The sequence below is a fragment of the Colobus angolensis genome, unplaced genomic scaffold, assembly GCF_000951035.1.
Source record: "Colobus angolensis palliatus isolate OR3802 unplaced genomic scaffold, Cang.pa_1.0 Scaffold341, whole genome shotgun sequence".
Classification (NCBI taxonomy): Eukaryota; Metazoa; Chordata; class Mammalia; order Primates; family Cercopithecidae; genus Colobus; species Colobus angolensis.
This window is the reverse complement of record NW_012116722.1, coordinates 1,122,766-1,144,152: the sequence shown is the minus strand read 5'-3', so window position 1 is coordinate 1,144,152 and position 21,387 is coordinate 1,122,766. Positions and strand designations below refer to the sequence as shown.

General features: G+C 42.2%; 1 protein-coding gene across 1 annotated transcript in view; it reads right to left on the bottom strand.

Moving 5' to 3' along the window:
• PDZD2 (PDZ domain containing 2) overlaps positions 1-21,387 on the bottom strand; it is a 438,467-nt gene that overhangs the window by 52,234 nt on the left and 364,846 nt on the right. Inside the window, exons 8-14 of the mRNA XM_011952551.1 lie at positions 16,727-16,872; positions 12,379-12,498; positions 11,226-11,340; positions 7,404-7,477; positions 7,029-7,254; positions 5,786-5,903; positions 4,005-4,137 (exon numbers count right to left, since the gene is read on the bottom strand). Coding sequence (XP_011807941.1) covers positions 4,005-4,137; positions 5,786-5,903; positions 7,029-7,254; positions 7,404-7,477; positions 11,226-11,340; positions 12,379-12,498; positions 16,727-16,872 — 932 coding nt within the window. The remainder of the gene's footprint in view (positions 1-4,004; positions 4,138-5,785; positions 5,904-7,028; positions 7,255-7,403; positions 7,478-11,225; positions 11,341-12,378; positions 12,499-16,726; positions 16,873-21,387) is intronic.

Sequence of the window (21,387 nt, the reverse complement as noted above, 5' to 3'; positions counted from 1 at the left end):
GGTTTTGCCATGTTGGCCAGGCTGGTCTCAAACCCCCAACCTCAAGTGATTCGCCCACCTTGGCCTCCCAAAGTGCTGGGACTACAGATGTGAGCCACCACATCTGCCCTTAGTAAACATTTTCAGTTGCTGAAAGGAAAAGCTAAATTTTGTTAAATACAACTTAATCACAACATTAGAGATAAGCTAATTTAAAAAGACTTTTATAACAATTACTCAAAAGAATAAAAAATAGTGTTAAAAGTGGATTGAGGCTAGGCGTGGTGGCTTGTGCCTATAATCCCAGCACTTTGGGAGGCCAAGGCGGGTGGATCACTTGAGGTTAGGAGTTCGAGACCAGCCTGGCCAACATGGTGAAACCCCATCTCTACTAAAAATACCAAAGATTAGTTGAGCGTGGCAGCGCCCCGCCTATAATCCCAGGTACTCAGGAGGCTGAGGCAGGAGAATCACTTGAACCCGGGAGGTGGAGGTTGCTGTGAGCCGAGATTGCACCACTGCACTCCAGCCTGGGCAACCGAGAGAGACTCTGTCTAAAACAAAAAGAAAAAAGAAAAAGTGAATTGAGTTGGTTCCTTCTTTTCCTGTGCGCGTCAAAAAACAAACAAAAAAATTGGGTTGAGTTGAACTTGCTGAAGTGTCCTACGGTCAGCTTCAAAAAGTTAAAGGCAACTGTACAAGTATAGAAGAGATATAACAAAATAACAGCCAAGTCCAACAATGTAGGGACTATGATTATCTGCAAGTTCCATATGGGTCAAGAGTGTGACACTGATGCTGAGAAAAAAATGAGTGGGCTCCTAGGCCTTAACTCTAGAAGTATTCTGCCCAGGTCAAGGTTGGCTTAGACAGAAGAGGAGCCACTCTTTAAATTTGGTCTTGTCTTTGATCAGTCTAAAAACAGTAACGTCCTCACACTCTAACAAAACGCTTAACACTCTTGGGGTTGTGAATGACTGAGAATTTGATAGAAGCTATTGATTCCGTCCACAATTGCAAATATATTCCCAAATTTGTGTAGTTCGTAATGTCCTGATAAAGGTCCCGTGAACTCCAGGTTCAGAGCAGGCTGCAAATTTCTTGAGATACATTCTAATTCATTGTGCAGCCCTGACATGTTGACAGTGCCTGGCACCCAGCGGAAGCCCAATACATGTTTAGGTAATGAATTTGATTTAGGATGAGAACAGATGATCTGAATCGCCCTGGCTGGAGGGAGACAGGGAAGGATAGTCCCTCTGTTGATGCCTGGCAGCCTGCCTGCCTGCTTCACAACCTCCACATCCATCCCAATTCACCCCCAGGGCCTCCTTGGCACCTCTGCCCCCTGTTCAGTACCAGGTTCACATGGGCTGGTGGTACCCAGTCTAAGCAGCTAACATTACACTTAAAGGATCTTCCCTCTTTCCTTCCAAGTAAAACTTGAAAGTAAGAAAAAGTCATTTAATAATTCATTCTCAGGCCGGGCGTGGTGGCTCACACCTGTAATCCCATCATCCAGCGGGAGGACCACTTGAGGTCAGGAGTTTGAGACCAGCCTGGCCAACATGGTGAAACCCCGTCTCTACTAGAAATGCAAAAATTAGCTGGGCATCATGGTGCACACCTGTAATCCCAGCTACTCGGAAGGCTGAGGCAGGAGAATCACTTGAACCCAGGAGGCAGAGGTTGCAATGAGCCGAGATCACGCCACTGCACTTCAGCCTGGGCTACAGAGTGAGACTCCGTCTCAAATAATAATAATAATAATTGATAATAACATTATTATTTCATTCTCAACAGAAGACAATATGGGTATCTTTACAATGATAAAATGTAAGGAGCTGCAGTGATATGTTATGTCCTGTTGGCTCAAGGCCCCATGTGGTTCCTCTTATCTCCCATGGAGCCATCTGTATTAGATAAACCAAAGAACTCCCACTTTCAGAATGTGTCTTTAGCAGAACAAGCAAAACCAGTACTAGAAAATGTGAATGTACGTTAAATGTCATGGTCAGGAGAATTTCAATACATATTTATGCTATTTAGGTAGATTCCAGAACAACTGTGTGAGCAGTTAATGAAAAGGATCCTGGCATGAATTTAAAAATTTAGTCTTGGCCGGGCACCGTGGCTTGCACCTATAATCCCAACACTTTGGGGGGCCAAGGTGTGTGGATGCCTTAAGCTCAGGAGTTCGAGACCAGCCTGGGCAACGTGGTGAAACCCCATCTCTACCAAAAATATAAAAATTAGCCAGGTGTGTTGGCACATACCCATGGTCCCAGCTACTCTGGAGGCTGAGGTGGGAGGATTGCTGGAACCCGGGAGGTCGAGGTGCAGTGAGCCATGATTGTATCACTGCACTCCAGCCAGGGTGACAGAGTGAGACCCTGTCTCAAAAAAAAAAAAAAAAAAAAATCAGTCCTGAGGACTTGGTCTATCAGAAAAATAGTATCCTTCATAATTTCGAATAAACTTAACAAATAACTTTTCCATTATAGTTTATTTGAAATGCTGGGCTTTATTTTTTCCCCAACTTTGACGGAAGCAAAAATCTACCAAGTAACATTTGCAAATAAGCAATTGGTCTGCAAAGCCAGATTTCATCTTATTTTCATTTATTTAAATTTCAAGACAATCATTTGATAAGATAAACAGGTATTTTTCTGACTCAACAGTTAAAAGAACATTAAGAAGGAAATATTCCTCCACAAATCTGAAGACATTTATTTGTCCTTTAAAAGTATCTAACATGGGGCATATTGGCTCACAACTTTAATCCCAGCATTTTGGGAGTCAGAAGTGGATGGACTGCTTGAGCCTAGGAGTTCGAGAACAGCCTGGGCAACACAGCGAGACCCCAGTTCTATTTAAAAAAATTTTTTTAAAAGGTAAACTGAAAAACTTTGTACTCTAGAAATTCTATAGAAATTCAGAAACAGTTTAAATGAATTAAGTACATTATCCAAGTTTAAGTTAAATTCTAAATAGTTATCTTTCCAACTATTATGAACAATTTATTTTTATACTAGTGTTGACACTTTCTCATTTCTTTGTATTTTTTATTTAAAAAAAATAGAGACAAAGTCTCACTACGTTGCCCAGGCTGGTCTCGAACTTCTGAGCTCAAGTGATCCTCCTGCTTTGGCCTCCCAAAGTGGTAGGAATACCAGTGTGAGCCACCACGCCTGGCCCTCATTTCTTAATTGAAGAAAGTTTAAAATTCACTGAAATTGTTTTAAAAATAAATTAATTGGCCAGGAACGGTGGCTCACGCCTGTCACGCCTGTAATCCCAGCACTTTGGGAGGCCAAGGTGGGTGGATCACGAGGTCATGAGATCGAGACCATCCTGGCTAACACGGTGAAACCCCATCTCTACTAAAAACACAAAAAAGTAGCTGGGCGAGGTGATGAGTGCCTGTAGTCCCAGCTACTCGGGAGGCTGAGGCAGGAGAATGGCATAAACCCGGGAGGCAGAACTTGCAGTGAGCCGAGATCGCGCCACTGCACTCCAGCCTGGGCAACACAGCAAGACTCCATCTCAAAAAAATAAAAAAATAAATAAAATAAGAAATAAAATAAAAATAAATTAATTATTCAATATTAAACTTAAAGATGAGAGAATTCCCAACATATGGCCAAACAAAAGATGTGGTAAGAAAAGTTTTCTTATCTTGAAACTGACAGGGTCACAGAGATCGTCCATTTCAAGGCTCGCAGATTCTCTTGTTGCAAAAACACAAAGAGGTTAAGTATCTCACCAGAACTCAAAAAGCCAGTACTCTGAACTCAGCATTCTTACCTCCCACCAGACAAGTTTCAGATTTACCAGATACCACTGTCAAAATGTTCTAGCAAAAGACTGTGAAGACAGTGCGGATTAAAGATGCATTTCCCACAGGAACCAGCCGCAGGTTGCCTGCCTATCCTCAGCTGGGAAAACCATCTCCCCAAGGAGCATACGATATCCTACGAAGGTGTACCACCTTCCCACGTTCAGAGCAGGGTGAACCACCTCACCTTTGGATTAGGGTGCCGGCCGATGACAAGGCGAACGGGTCCTGGAGGGCATTTGCTCAAGATGGCGTGGACTTTGCTTAAAGCAGCGTGGCGGACATTGACAGAGTTCACTTCCAGGATTTGATCCCCGCGGCTAGGGAGGGCAACAGAATGCACACTCTTGTGTTAGCAGCCAGCTTCGTAAAAGCTAAAACAGCTTTACTTCTGGGAGAGGTTTATAATATGAAATACTTTCTGCATACTTTAAAGAATCACATGATGTCTTTTCCCGTTGGCATACTTGTAAAAATACAACACATTCATAAAAACACATTCGATTTTAAGTGGGCAAAGGTCATAATGCATATTTACTGGCATTTTCAGAAATAGCAAAGTCAAATGAAATTGATAATAAGGACAATGGTGAAACCTACCATTTTTTGAGCATATACTATACGCCAGGCACTATATGAAGCATGCTGTATTACAAAGCTTTGAGTAAGTAAAATTATTCCCATTATGCAGATAGGAATACAGGCTCAGAGGGGTCACCCAGATGTCACACACTATTGAACTAACTCGGGTCTGTCTGACTCTCAACCATCACATGACAGAGCCCCTCGACCACCAGCAGTTCTCTCTTCCTACCATCTTGAAATGATTATTATAATATAACTTAAGGAGGAAATAGCTGAGGCTCAAAGGTTACCCAAGAATTTGTAAAAACGTTTCAAATTTGAACACATGAGAAATTGGGGACAAGTTGCCCATTTTGACTGGAAATTACAGGGAGAGAAGTCAGTAAGAGAGAACAAAGACTCTTTATATGGGATTTGAAGAATGGTCATTTGGCAGGCTCCAGACATATGGAATCATTCAAGAAAGAAACATCATCTTGGGATGTCATTAAAGGATTTTTTTCCTTGGGTTCTAAAAGTATATTTTCTTTAATGTACTTTGGATGATTTGCTAAATTTTTTTTCATATGGAAATTTACTCTAATGATTAAGTAAAAACATAATATAAGCTATTAACAGGGCCCCAAAATGGCAACCTCAATGAATGCCATTTGGACAATCCCTTAACCACTAAAGGACTTGGAAGTTTACATGGGAGAAAGATGATACTGTTAGCACAGGGTGCTTTGTGCAATACACGTACATTCTTGTGACGTTTAGGTGGGCACTGACTCACTGCAATTACTATATAATAGAACACCTAGATACTTCTTGTGTAAACGGAACGCCCATGTTACAACTCAACTATCTGGATTAAGAAATCAGACATTCAGTGATTTCAGAAAGTAGGCACCTAGACATGGCCATTCAACAAGGAAGGAAAATGATAGGAAAAGTTTGAGAGAACACTTAATAAATGCCTCCTGTTCAAGGGCACAATTTCAGGACTTTTTGGCATCAAGTGATTCTGAACCATTTGAGCAGTTCCAGTATTTCATATAAATTTTACATAAGTGAATATAAAATGAAAGAAAATATTGAGCTAATCATAGATATCTGTATAGAGTTGTATCTTGTCAAGTTTCTGAAACTGGACTTCTGAGACCAAACAGAACAAATCAAGTAGGGAAGCCAAGATCTAGAGTTCTCAAATTCAACCAAATTTCATTTATATTAACATTTACATTTTTAGAGATGCTATTAATTGTAGTCTTGGCTATATTCTTGGCAAGAATTCAAAGCTTCAACATCCCTCAAAGGAAAGTAATAGAGCAAATATCACACATATGTATTTCATTATTTATGAACACTCCAGAACCTTATACTATCAGGCAAACAACAAACCTCAGGTTGCTCTCCATCTTGGCCACTGATCCTGGAGCAAGACTGTGAATGTAGATGCCAGGAGGACTGTTTTCCAGAGCCAAGCAGCAGGCCCCAATGCCTAATCCAACTCTGGGCTCTGTGAGAGGCACCATTCAAAGAAAATAAAAACAAAAATTACACAATCACTAGAAAAAAAGGGTAACCGATTTGAAACAGAATTAATATCTATTCAGACCAATAACCATTTATTTCTGGTCCAGACTCAGAATGTAAATCCTGCTTTTCCTTGTCATCACCAGCACTGCTGTTAATAGAATGAGCCCATGGCTAACCTGGGAGCTAGTTACGGACTGAAGGACTAAATTATCCAACAGTCAACTCTGCTCAGTCTAACGAACCTCCTCACATCTGTTTTCAGAAAGAGGCAGGCTATAAGTAACATTTTTATTCTGGGTACACAAACTCAAGCTTTCTTTTGCTTTTCTTTTTAACAACTAATCTCTTGGTTGTTTAATCTTCCATCATGTTTCTGGAGTAGGTGGGGAGGAAAAAGAAACAGGGATGAAAAGAAGTAAGATTTGGTGATCATGGAATTCTAGTTACTAGTGTTAACTGTACACTTAACTATAATCTTTTGTTCTTTAAAATTTTATATTAGCCCTAGACTTAAGCTCATCAGTGATTTTTTTTTTTTTTCTGAGATGGAGTTTTGCTCTTGTGTTCAGGTTAGAGTGCAGTGGCGCAATCTCAGCTCACTGCAACCTCTGCCTCCTGGGTTCAAGAGATTCTCCTGCCTCAGCCTCCCAAGTACTGGGACTACAGGTGCCTGCCACCATGTCCAGATAATTTTTTTATTTTTAGTAGAAACGGGGGTTTGCCATGTTGGGGAGGCTAGTCTCAAACTCCTAACCTCAGGTGATCTACCTGCCTCGGCTTCCCAAAGTGCTAGGATTACAGGCGTGAGCCACTGTGCCTGGCCAGTGAAATTTTTTTTTTTTTTTTTAAACTCAAGCCTCTGACACACAGTGATTCATGGGGAGAGCTTAGAGAGCTCTATGCTACTGGTAACTTCCCTTCACTTTGACTAAAGTGACTAACATCCCTCTACCTGACCTCACTGTGCATGTAGAGACCACCTGTTATTGACAGAAGATTGTCCCAAAGGAATAATTCATAGAACAATGAGGAAAAATTAAGCTAACAACAGATTCCAAAATGTTATTCAAGAAATGTGACAAAGGTAAGGAATAGCTGCTATCACCTTTGTTGAGCGTTACTTCCATGACGATCCTGTCCTTGGGCCCTGGGGTCTTCCGACCCAGGGATGAAGAACTGCCTTCATCGGAGCCTCCCGCCGAGGCTCCCCCACTGGTATTGAAGCTCGGGGAGGCGGATCTGCTCATGTGTGTGGGTGTGGAGCAGGGTGTGAGGCTGGGGCTCACCAACTTTGTGCGTACCGTTAAGACAAATAATCCACTCCGGATTTGCTGAGAAAACGAGGAAAGGTGGGATGAAACATGTGGACTGTCCTCACATCAAAGGGTTTAAAAAAAAAAAAAAAATCTCACCAAACCCAAGCCAGAAGGAAATAAAGGAAGGAAAATGGGATAAAGGAGATCAGTAAGAATGTTGTTACCTTAAAGGTATGAATCGCTTCTTGAAACGTCAAGCCCTTTATCGGTATTCCATTTACATCTAGGATTTCATCCCCTAGTGATCAAAGGTGAGAATTACATTAACATTAACCTTTAATTTCCTGGAATTTAACTGCTCAGTCAGACCTATTATGGGATACCATATGGTCCCTGATTTACTACCATATAAAATGACTTTTATTGTTTAGCTTAGCTCCCAGGAATGTCACAAAATGGGACAATTAATGACAATATTCTTTTGCAGTAATTCTGTATTTCAATCTTCAATTAAAATAACTACGGGAAGCATGAAAAATTTTTTTAGCCATTGCCAAGTTTGACAACAGATGTCCTATGTTTAGAAATCAAACTGCAGAAATCTAGTTCAAAGGTGTTCCTCATGGTCATTATTTAAAAACTTAAACCCACTGGCAATGAGGCATGAACACACAGAACATCTGAGAAGCCACTCCTATATTTGTAGAAAGACAAGTTTCCCGAGCCCAGAGAGTCAGCATGGTGTATGGAAAATGGCTTTAATGATAACAAAAAACTTGCTAAGATATTACTGAGGAATGGCAGCCCAGAAATAGTCTTTTTTTAATTAAAAAACAAAGTTTTTGAAACAGAGTATTGCTTTGGCTCAGTCACCCAGGCTGGAGTGTGGTGGCGTAATCTCAGCTCACTACAACCTCTGCCTCCCAGGTTCAAATTATTCTCATGCCTCAGCCTCCTGAATAGCTGGGAATACAGGTGCACGCCACCATACATGGCTAATTTTTTTTTTTTTTGTATTTTTAGTAGAGACAGGGTTTCACCATGTTGGCCAGGCTGGTCTTGAACTCCTGGATCTGCCCGCCTTGGCTTCCCAAAGTGCGGGAATTACAGGTGTGAGTTACCCTCCCGGCCCAGAAATAGTGTCACTGATGCAGTTCCAGGTTCTCTGTCAGTAAGCTGGCACGTTACTATAAGCTTCTATCTCAGAGATGACTGCGGGGTCATGTTAATTTGCCAGGCATGCGCAGGCACATGCTCGCTCACAGCCCCCTGCTCCAGCTCTCCTATTATTTTCAACTCTAAGAAGGCATAGTCAGGTCATTTTTCAAGCTGTTGACAGTGTCTGCTAGGAATATAAAAGAACTTGGACATCCTGTTGACTTATCAGAGCTTGTTTCTGGTTTGCACTCTTGTGACATGGCCTGTTTTTTTGGAATAACAGCTCATCAAAAACACTACAAAGACGCCCCAGAGAGTACAGATGAACTTTGCACAGCGTTGCTGTAGAGAAGAGGGACACTGTACGCCTATAAGAAAGTGCAAAGCAGCATAAGAACACACATTGTCACCTCTCGCAGACAGCCAATCCCAGGAGCACACTGTGTGCACAATTCAAGGAATCCTGTAGATGATTACAAAAATGTAGCTGTGCCCCATGCATTTGTTATGTGGCTTCCCCTTAATGCAATTACAGAAGCTATAAAATAAGTGAAGTAATCTCTGTTTAAAAAAATCACCTGGCATAACCAATTACTCAATTAGGCGAGGAGGTGGATGTTTTTAGGTTGTTTCCATAGGGGAAAAGGAGCAAATATTAAAACGGTTACTCACACTCTTAAAATGTATGCAAGGTTTTTTAAAGACATATCACTCAACAGGTTAAAATCCATTCCGATGACTTACATTTCTTGTAAATGAACACATATGAAAAAACAGTATTTAGGAGAATCAAGTGCTGTTAACCTTTCTTAACTATTGATTTTTTTTCCCCCGTTTTGCTCCATTTTACCAGCCTTGCAGGATGAATTTCAATTAAGTGAACACATGGCACATCCATTATAAAAACGCTCTGCTAGAATTTTATATTGTTCTAAAACTCAACACAAACACCACCTGGGAGTTAAGCCTTCCTCTAAGAGAGAGAAATAAATATTCCGCCGTGGGAGAATTAAGCCTGGTCACGTCTTATTGTTAGCATATAGGATTCGATGGTTGCTCTCCCTAAAAAATCGGAGATTCCAATTCACTCTTATCGGTTCCAAAAAAAAGAAACCAGTATAACACAAAAGCACCTAAAGTTTAGGTCAATTGAACTGAAGAGTCACAGCATTTTTGAAGATAACTAAAAATATTCTACTTTAATTATCATGAAGGAAGTATAATAATAAATGAGAGGAAAAAATCAGGATTCATGCTCTGGTGAAAGATACTTAAAATATGTGCAGGCTAGGTGCTACAGCTTAGGCCTGTAATCCTAGCACTTTGGGAGGCAGAGGTGGGACAATCACTTGAGGCCAGGAGTTCAAGATCAGCCTGGGTAACATAGTGAGACCCCATCTCTTAAAAAAAAAAAATTAGCTGGGCATGGTGGTGCACACCTGTGGTCTGGGCTACTTGGGAGACTTAGGCAGGAGGATCCCTTGTGCCCAGGAGTTTGAGGCTGCAGTGAGAACTGGGATCACACCACTGCACTCCAGCCTGGATGACAGAGCAAGACCCTGCCTCTTAAAGCACAATAAAATATATATATACCTGTGTGTGTGTTCAGAACTTTTGTGCAATTCTACTTTATAAAAAGCATATAATCTTAATCCAGATATACATTTCATAGAAAATATAAAGATACGTATATCTATTCTAGATATTCTATCAAAAGCAGCTACTGTGTCTGTACAGAAAGGAACTTTGGCCTATTTATGTTTTATTTTCTCAAGTAAGGTGGGAAAGTGAGTTGAACTTGGGATCACAAAGCTGGGTTTAAATTTCACTTCTGCTGTTTACTAAGGATGGGACAAGTTTCTAGTCATTTAACATTTCTGAGTGTCACTTCTCCATTTCTAAGATGGTCACTCCAAAATGCCAATTTGACAGGTTTGTAAGGCAGTTAGCGAAATAATTAAATATGTGGAATTGCTTTGTGTTTATAGCATTATAAAATGATATATTTAAACATTTAAAAAATTATTTGCAAGGTAGAACTTGGCACCTCAATATTACTTTAATTTGCATTCAGAAGCACTTGTCTAGTATATTCACGTGTGGCAAAATGGTAGGTGCTATTGAGAATTAAAAGATGTTCATTTAGGGCCAGACACAGTGGCTCATGCCTATAATCCTAGCACTTTGTGAGGCTGAGGCAGGCAGATCACTTGAGTCCAGGTGTTTGAGATCAGCCTGGGCAACATGGCGAAACCTCATCTCTACAAAAATTAGCCAGGCATGATGGTGTGCGCCTATAGTCCCAGTTACTCATGAAGCTGAGGTGGGAGGATCACCTGAGCCCAGGGGGTTGTGGCTGCAGTGAGCCATGATCATGTTACCGCACTCCAGCCTGGGTGACTGATTGAGACCCTGTCTCATTTAAAAAAAGTTTTGTTTTGTTTTGTTTTGTTTAAAACGATGTTCATTTAGGAACCAGACTATGTGGTGGTTGATTTCTGTAGCAAGATATTAAATATCCACTAATGACCAGGCACTCTGCTTCCACACCACCCCTGAGGTAAGAACTGATTCCAAACTCTCAAAATTTTCAAGGAAAGGAACATGATTAGACCAAGTGGACAAGATAGACACTAAAGACCCCAACAAAAATAGTAAGCCACTTTCCACATATTATCTCATGTAATCCTGACAACTACTCTTCAAGCAGGCGTTAATATTCCAAGTTTATAGCTAGGGAAAGTGAAGCTCAGGTTCCACTGACTGTGCCAGGCGGATTCTGCCCAGGTCTACTGGGTACTGTGGCATTCACTCACATGTTGTGAAGAGGCAGATTCTCATGGGATCAAAGTCACTGTCACTGAGGATACAAGAGGCTTTTCTCCTACCTTCTTTAAGTCTTCCATCCTCTGCAGCTGACCCATTTGGGAAGATGGTCTTGACAAAAATCCCCATCTGTCCACGAATGCAGTCTCGACCTCCAGCAATACTAAAGCCAAGGCCCTAGATCCGAAGCAGATGAGAGTCCAGGTTGACAGTGTAGTATTTAACTGAGGGCATCTTTCCCATTGTAGTATTTAACTGAAGGCATCTGTCCCATTGTAGTATTTAACTGAAGTGCCCTCCCCAACCAGGCCTGGAGTTAAACTAAGCAACTAGCTGCAAACTCAAGTTTGTGTTCTCTTCCTTATTCCCCTCCTCAGATCTATTTACGTTGCACTAGCCATGCATTACATTAAGGGAAAAAGTTTTAGGCAGAAACATACCAAATGCCAATATTTGACAATCTCTGACCTCCACAAATGGCAATGTCATATGGATCTACTAAATAGCTCATAAGAGTCATTTCCCACTATAGGCAGGTGCCACATTTGTTTTCTTTTGTCTTTCCATTTTGTATAATATCAAAATGAATATTTTGATTTTTGTGTAATGTCAAGTTATTCATATCATTTTCTTTATGATAATGGCAACGTCATTAAATTCATTCAAAAGGATAACCAAGGGTATTCCCTGAAGCTGCAGGCTCTGCTTTTCTTTCACTGGAGATAAAAGTTGAGGGTCATTCACTGTACCCTTGGTTCTGGCCCTAGCAGCCAAGTGCTGGTGACTCCTCACATCGTAGGAGTGAAGAGGGCATGGTCATCTCACACTGAGACCTACAGCACAGAATGCCAGGGAATCCACTTGAATCCATACAGAGGCCACTTTATCTGTCCTTCTTTATACCTGTTACTTTTCATTTCACGTAAAGAGAAATAAAATAAAAAGTAACCATTTAAAGAATATGTGTGACTGGGTGCAGTGGTTCATGCCTATAATCTCAGTGCTTTGGGAAGCCAAGGTGGGAGCACTGCTTGAGCCCAGGAGTTTAAGGCTGCAGTGAGCCGTGATTGCACCACTGCACTCCAGCCTGGGCAACAGAGCAAGAACCTGTCTCTAAAAACAAAAACACACACACACACACACACACAAAAGAAACAAAAAAATGTGTGCTAACATTCACCCAGAAGGCAGAACAGTCTGCAGAAAAGAGCTCACCTTGCCTTTTTCTTTGTACAACCCAATGATTGAGATGACGGATGGCCGAATGAGCCTCCAAGGAGATTCCACCTGAGTCGTGCTTAAGGAGCGGGTAGACTTCTTCACAATGTGGTATTCCTAAAAGTCAGCACATGGCAAGGTCAGATATTACTCTCATTTGTTCTATTGTGGTATCTGGCAGAAAGATACACTCAGACTTTGAAAATCTTAGATGTCTTCAGTACTAGACATTTCTCTCTGGTTCAGTGACTTAAAAAAAGGTTCCTATAAATACTATCGCAGGTGCTGGGCACCACTGCTCACGCCTGTAATCCCAGCACTTTGGGAGGCCAAGGCAGGCGGGTTACCTGAGGTCAGGAGTTTGAGACCAGCCTAGTCAACACGGTGAAAGCTCGCCTCTAATAAAAATACAAAAATTAGCTGGGTGTGGTGTTGGGTGCCTGTAGTGCCAGCTACTCGGGAGGCTGAGGCAGGAGAATCACTTGAACCTGGAAGGTGGAGGTTGCAGTGAGTGGAGACTGTGCCACTACACTCCAGCCTGGGTGACAGAGTGAGACTCCATCTCAAAAAAACCATCGGAGAAATAGCTCCTACTACAATAGACTGCCATGGCTTCTTCCCCCACATAAAGAACTGCTTGGGGACCTCAAGCACCTTGTGTTGCTCTTTCCTCGACCACATTCCATAGATTCTACATCTGGAATGGAATCAGGAACCAGAAACAAGAGGCCTCAGTGATACAGGATGACCACCTGTGGTCGGGCTTTCCCTTGGTAGTCACCCCTGCCTCCATCCCAAGTTCACAATCATGGTTAGAAAGTATCTTGCCATTTTAAGCTTAATTCACTCCATCAAAAACTCAGCACGCCCTTGTTTCTTATAAAATCCAAACCACAAACCCAGACAACTGTTATTCCACATAAAACATCCCGCTGAGAGATGGCAGCAGCTTCAGTTCTCATCTCTCACATTTGGAAAATAAAGTATTTTCCCATAATGAGCCACACTTTCCCTTCCTGACACACAGCAGCTCCAATCTCACCCTTTTTTGTGTCCATCACCCATAATATATACGCATGTAAGCAGGCTGCGCTCCTTAGAACATAAACAAGAGATCAAGTGACTCTATCACCAAAGCTCTTCTGTAATCTTGCTCCTTGCTATTCTTCTTAGAATAATAAACTTCTTCACTGATGCATATTCTACCTAAGCCCAAAAAATCACTTCATCTTTAATATGAGAATAGAGACATCGTGAAACAGTTTTATCCCGGGTCTCTGTGTATACTACATTCAAAACATAAAAATTAGATGTCCCCAATGATAGGTTTGTATTTTTGGCAGCTTAGAACAATTATATTTTTTGCAGTTTTACAAAATATCTGCCAACAATGTTGGCCTCCCAGACTTTCAATCATTAAAAAAAAAAGATGTGGGCTTGGCAAGGTTACTACCCTTTTAATGAAACCATTGCAGAGATGGCCAGACATAGTCTGGGTTTTTCAGTCCTTGAATGCAGATATTGATGTGTGAACTCCTAAGAGAATGATTACTCTGGTCACCAATCTTCAGCAGTACTTCACTCCATCTCTCTTTTGGGAACCAGAAGGAACCAAAGGCCTGTAGACTTCACCAGTCTCTCAGAGAGTTTCCAGGATCTCCTTGAACTTTCTAGACCTGTGCTGTCTAATATGGTAGCCACTTGCCACTTGTAGATATCTATATTTAAATTAAAATTAAAAGTACACTCCCCGCTAGCCACTTTTCATGTGCTTAGTAGACAAATACAGCTACCATATTGGACAGTACAAATAAAAAACATCTCCATCACTGCTGAAAGTTTTACTGGAAAGGTCTAATCTAGCTAATATTTATTTATTTATTTTATTTATTTATTTTAAAGACAGGGTCTCTCACTCTATTACCCAGGCTGGAATGCAGTGGCGTGATCACAGCTCACTGCAGCCTTGACCTCCTGGGCTCAAGTGATCTTCCTGCTTCAGCCTCCCAAGTAACTGGGAACACAGGTATGCACCACCATACCCAGCTAATTAAAAAAAATTTTTTTTTTATAAAGATAAGGTCTTGCCATGTTACCCAGGCTGGTCTCGAACTTGGGCTCAGGCAATTCTCCCACCTTGGCCTCCCAAAGTGCTGGGATTATGGGCATGAGCCCAGTTCTAGATAATACTTTACAGTGGACAGAGACAGACCAAGAAATAAGAAAGATGAATCCTGGGAGAAAAATAAAAGGGCAGAAAATAAAAAGAGGAGACAAGAGAAAGGAGAATCTTCTTGAAAAGAGAGGGAAAAACTCTCCTTTCAAATTTTCTACCCTGGCCTGGGCTTCCTGATCTCCAGAAGTGTGGTTAGAGATGGATGTTTCTGGGCTACTGATGCCGTCGGGTTTCCTCAGCAGGTCAGTTAAGAAATTACCTCAATGCTCGATCTGTGGTCATGATGGCAGTAAACCCTCTCTCATCTTTCACACAGCCTGACAAGGCCGGGTGCAGTGGCTCACATCTGTAACCCCAGGACTTTGGGAGGCTGAGGCAGATGGATCCCTTGAGGTCAGGAGTTTGAAACCAGCCTGGCCAACATGATGAAACCCCGTCTCTACTAAAAATACAAAAATGAGCTGGGCGTGGTGCCGGGTGTCTGTAATCCCGGCTACTTGGGAGGCTGAGGCAGGAGAATCGCTTGATCCTGGGAGGCGGAGGTTGTGGTGAGCCAAGATTGCACCACTGAACTCTAGCCTGGGCAACAGAGTGAGACTCAGTCTCAAAAAATAAAAATAAAATGACTGACGGTTGGGCGATCTTGCAATGTTCTGATCTCCCCTGACTCTGTGGGTCCAACAGGACGATACTGAGCAGGTCGCAGTCCTGGGCCTGGACAAGTTTGACTGGTCTCATGCCAGTTTCTTCTCTGCTTTTACTCAGTGCCCCAATGCCCCTCAAGTTGCCTTTGGGTGAATTCAACCCAAAATGGGCTGATCAGCCACTGTCCCTGAAACATGGGCACTTGTTATTCTCCTGGTCAGATAAAGGGCATCGGAACCAACAGACACACTTTATCCCGACACATAATTGACCTGATTCAAGCACCTTTTTTTTTTTGACATGGAGTCTGGCTCTGTCGCCCAGGCTGGAGTGCAGTGGCCGGATCTCAGCTCACTGCAAACTCCGCCTCCTGGGTTTACGCCATTCTCCTGCCTCAGCCTCTGGGTAGCTGGGACTACAGGCGCCCACCACTGCGCCTGGCTAGTTTTTTGTATTTTTTTAGTAGAGACGGGGTTTCACCGTGTTAGCCAGGATGGTCTCGATCTCCTGACCTCATGATGAGCCTGTCTCGGCCTCCCAAAGTGCTGGGATTACAGGCTTGAACCACCGCGCCCGGCCTGATTCAAGCACCTTTAAAAGTTTACAGAGGTTCTGGCATATCACCTTGGACAAAATACGTAATCCCTTTGAGATTCAGTTGCTCCATCTGTAAAAGGGTCTTAACACACCAAAAGTGCGGGCCTGCCTCAGATGCCCTGACCCAGGTCCTGTAGAACTCTACCCTCTACAGCTTTCCAAGCACGAGTGGATGTCGTTGCTCCCACACCCATCCTGTTATCTCTGTTTCATCACAGGACTTAGGACAAGCTGCTAATGGTTCCTCTTGAGCCCCTTGGTTAGTGGTGCCAGGGCTCAAAGAATACCCCACAGGTTTCTCAGGTACTGAGCCTGCCTTAGTCTTGGTTAGGAGACCACCTGCCCAGTTTCTACCAGGTTGGAGGATGCCGAGATAAAGGAGTGGCCCTCATGCAGAGCTCCGATGGGAGCAGGTTCTGGAACATTAACTTGAGCAGCTAGTGCAGCCCCCTCTACAGCCCCACACGACCTTGGCTGCTTGAGTCATTACTGTGTAACAGGTAGGACTCCAGGTGAGCCATGGATGCATGTGCAGGCACACACGCACACTCCCTCTCTCATACCTGTGCCCACACCCACCCGCACAGTTGGTACACTGACACAGGCCGCTCCTATTAATCAAGCAATGCTGGTTCACCACAGACTGTGAGACGCCATCGTCTCCTGGCAATTGGAAGCACCTCCCGGTTCCAAAACACACAATAGGAAGGAGATGAAGATTTTGAGATCCAATAAGGGATTTTCCCCCACTATTTTCAAATATTAGGCCGACTTCTTCGTAGCCTCTCTGGGTAGACCTCACTTTGTCTACTGTCTCTTTCTATCCCATGTATCTAGCCCCAGACAATCCTGGCCTGCATGGATGGGCAGTTCTTCTTAACTTGGAAGCCCTTATGGTCTTTGAAAGATCTGCAGCCCTGGTCAGACCTGCGAGGCACTAGAAGAGTCCAGCAGCTGGGGGAGGGAGTGTTTCCGGCCATCTCGGGAGACCTCCAACATCCGGATCCGGGGGTCCCCATTCCGCACCATCAGCTCGTTATATTCTTCAACTGACTCGAGGCGGTGTACACCCCCTGGAGAAAAAAGAGGAGAAAACATGGTTTGATATGGGTCAAAAAGAATCATAAGCACATCCAGAGGCATAGACTCATATTTACACCCACCTTCATGGTTTTGAGAAGGCCTACCTTCCAATACACTCAAAGCACAGAGCTTGGCCCATCCTAACAGCAACCTTTGCATAAGCTAGTTACGTGCTGAAGCCACTAGTGTCAGGCTATGAAAAAACTGCCAGTTTTTGAAATGACCAGATTGGATGAGGGGCAATGTAAATGTTTGTTCCAAATAAGATGTAGCTCTGGTGGATAAGGGAATAGTGAGAAGGCTATTAGTAGATGATTTCCTGATGATGGAGGAATATCATTTTGTGATTGGTATAGTTTCATTGTTGGTGCAGATGCTTTTTTTTCCAAGTATAGGCATGACTTTTAAAATAAACTTTCAATTAAAGTATAACAACTTATAGAAATGTGTACAAATCATAAGTGTACAGTTCAATGAAATTTCATATACCCATAACCAAAACCTAGATCAAGCAGCAGAATATTAACCAGGACCTCAAAAGCATCCTCTGCGCTACAAACCATCCTTCACCCAAGGGTAACCATTATCCCGGCTTTTAACATTACAGATTACTTTTATCTGTTTTTTAATTTTACGTCAATGAACACACACGATACATACTTTTTGTCTGGCTCCTGTTCGTAGCGTTGGTTTATGAGAGTCAGCCACGCTGTTGCATGCCAATAGCTTGTTCATCCCCATTCTGTAGGCTATTCCGCTGTCTAAACACATTGTCTAAACATAACACAATTTACTTATCCATTCTATTGTTGGTGGACATTTGGCTTGTCTCCAGTTTTAGATCCAGAACAAGGGTCAGCAAAGATTTTTGGCAAAATTTTTTTATGTTCACTTTTTTTGGTAAAGAGTTGGCAAGCTTTTTGCCACATTTTAGGCTTTGTGGGCCACAAATGGTCTTTGTTGCATATACATTTTTCTTCTTCTTCTTAACAACCTACTAAAAATGTAGAAAGCATTTCTAGCTTGTGAGCCCTACAAATAGAGCCGTGGACTATAGCTTGCTGACCCTTGATCTAGAATACCTCGTTAATAAATATTCTCTCACACGGCATTAGATGTCACCTAGGAGTGCAGTCTCTGGGCTACACTCTGAGCGTCTGTCCAGCTTCACCCATGCTGTTTCAGCAGCATGGGAAAGTTCTAGAATCTCCACATCGTTGTCACACTGGACAGTGTCAGTCTTTAATTTTGGCCATTCTGGAATATATGATGGTACTCATTCGTGTTTTTTAAATTGCATTTCACTGATGACTAACGAGATCAAGATTCTTTTCATACATTCATTGGCTGTGTTCCTTTTGTAAAGCTGTAAAGTGCCTGAACAAGTCTTTTGCCCATTTTAAAATTGGATGTCTTTTTTACTGATCTATAGATATTTTTATTCATTTATTGGTGTTTTCTTTTTATTTTTTTGAGATGGAGTCTCACTCTGTTGCCCAGGCTAGAATGCAGTGGTGCAATCTGCTCACTGCAACCTCCACCTCCCAGGTTCAAGTGATTCTCCTGCCTCAGTTTCCCGAGTAGCTGGGATTACAGGTGTGCACCACCACACCCGGCTAATTTTTGTATTTTTAGTAGAGATGGGATTTCACCATGTTGGCCAGGCTGGTCTTGAACTCCTAACTTCAGGTGATCTACCTGCCGTGGCCTCCCAAAATGCTGGTATTACAAGTGTGAGCCACTGCGCCTGGCCCATTTAAAAAAAATTTTAATGTAACTTGAATAGGGGTCTTTTGTGGGATGTATGGATTGTAAATATCTTCTCCGTGTGTACGCTTTGCCTTTTCACTGTCTCAATGTATATTTTGAAAAAACAGCTCATTTTAATGTAGTACAGTATGTCTTTTAAAAAACTTTATGGTTTGTAATTTTGTGTTCTTTTAAAGATACTTCTATAGTAACAATTTAGGCTGGGCACCGTGGCTCATGCCTGTAATCCCAGCACTTTGAGAGGCTGAGGCGGGCAGATCGCCTGAGCTCAGGAGTTCAAGACTACCCCAGGCAACAAAGTGAAACCCTATCTCTACTAAAACAGAAAAAATTAGCTGGGTGTGGTGGTGCGCACCTGTAGTCCCAGCTACTCAGGAGGCTGAGGCCAGAGAATTGCTTGAACCCAGGAGGTCGAGGTTGCAGTGAGATGAGATTGCACCACTGCACTTCAGCTTGGGTTACACAGTGAGAGACTGTCTCAAAAAACAAAAACAAAAACTTCTATAGTAACAATTATTATTATTATTTTTTTTTTGAGACGGAGTCTTGCTGTGTCGCCCAGGCTGGAGTGCAGTGGCACGATCTCGGCTCACTGCAAGCTCCGCCTCCCGGGTTCAGGCCATTCTCCTGCCTCAGCCTCCCGAGTAGCTGGGACTACAGGCGCCCGCCACCACACCCGGCTAGTTTTTTGTATTTTTAGTAGAGACGGGGTTTCACCATGTTAGCCAGGATGGTCTCTATCTCCTGACATCGTGATCCACCCGCCTCGGCCTCCCAAAGTGCTGGGATTACAGGCTTGAGCCACTGCGCCCGGCCTATAGTAACAATTTTAAAGACTTTATCAATACCTAGTCTATGTTATTTTAAAATACAATAATTTAAGGGACTTTCATCTTAAATGATGTATCAATTACATATGAATATAGCTATAATCATATTATAGTGTTTATATGATATACAATACATATCTGTATGCATGTGTACATATGTTTTTGTGTGTATATACAGATTCTTCATATATCAAATTCATCACCTAAACTAGGTAATGTTTCATCTGATTACCTAAAATTTCAATTTACCTAAATACTTCTCTGAAAGTTTTGCACTGAATAAAACAAGATTATTGTTTAAAAAATATCGATGAGTTCTTAAAGGTGATAGAAAGTTGGAAGAAAGCTGATACAGTCATATGACAACAAATGCCATTAAAGGTTTGTTGTTTTTAAAAGTTAAATATTTATTTTGTGATACATGTTTCCAAACATATGAAATTGCTTTGCAATCAAGACAAATTTTGTTTTTAAAAAGATCACGGCCGGGCGCGGTGGCTCAAGCCTGTAATCCCAGCACTTTGGGAGGCCGAGACGGGCAGATCACGAGGTCAGGAGATCGAGACCATTCTGGCCAACATGGTAAAACCCTGTCTCTACTAAAAATACAAAAAAAATAGCTGGGCACGGTGGCGTGTGTGCCTGTAGTCCCAGCTACTCAGGAGGCTGAGGCATGAGAATCGCTTGAATCCGGGAGGGGGAGGTTGCAGTGAGCTGAGATCATGCCACTGTACTCCAGCCTGGGCAACAGAGCAAGACTCCATCTTTTTTGAGATGGAAAGAAAGATCACAAATCTAAGATCTTACCATAGATAAACTGAAAGCACCAAAATTAAAAGGAAACTCTGCTGACAAGAAAGGGATATGGCGTAAGGAAAACCTAGGTTAGAATATCAGAAAAATGTTCCATGAAACAAGAGACGATGTTGCTTTAGTTATTTCGCAGCCAGTCTGGGCAAAACCTTAGTGGAAAGAATGGGAACCTCTACAGAAGCTCTTTAATAATTCAGGACTTAATACTAACTCAGAACCAGATTAATCTCTCTTGGCATGCTTACTCATCTGAAAAAGATTTATTAGTAGAAAATGCCTTTTGAGCTGACAGGGAGGCACTTGTCATCAACAGAAGAAAAACCACATACAGTAGCATCTATAGATAATATGCTGATATGTGGATACCAGAGCGATTCATTTTAAGAAAACATGAAATATCCAAGTTTACAGGACAAATTAAGAGCTCATCACATTAAAAATCTGCATGTAAATATCTTTAGAATGAACGTATTTCACAGCACTGAATCAAAGCCCAATTCCTTAAGCCTCTTTAATGTGTCTCTCAATTACTTTTACAGACTTATCTTCCACTATCCACTCTCAGAGTTTGCTGATCTATCCTGACGGTTGTCGAAGGAGAGATCTGTCCTCTTCTTTCTAAAACTGTGGAGCATATAAATATTACGTGAAGTTTTACCCCCTTTCCCTGCACCATCACCATCTCCCACCCAAAAATTCTGCTATGTCCACTTCCCTAATGACTCTGACAAACTCTCTTGGATTGAAGCATTGTGACTGTCAGGTTCTCTTGGCTTTTTCAAGCGGCTGGGGAGGAAAAACAGCTGCCAAAAACTTATTGAATTAATTTTTTTCTCCAGTATCCTTAAACATCTCTCATTCATTTTGTCCCAAGTCTAGACCGCTGTCCTCCGCTTCCAGTCTACCAAATTCCCCCAGCATACTGCCCCTCCTCTATCTTGCATCCTTGACACCCAGACAAACTTACCCACTCCCTGTACCTCTTGTGTGTGTGTGCCTCATGGTGCTCATCACTGTGTGTACGTGTGTGCTGCCTTGCACTGGGACTGTAAGTTCTTTAGAAGGCCTTCTGTGTGTTTTTTTTTTTTTTTT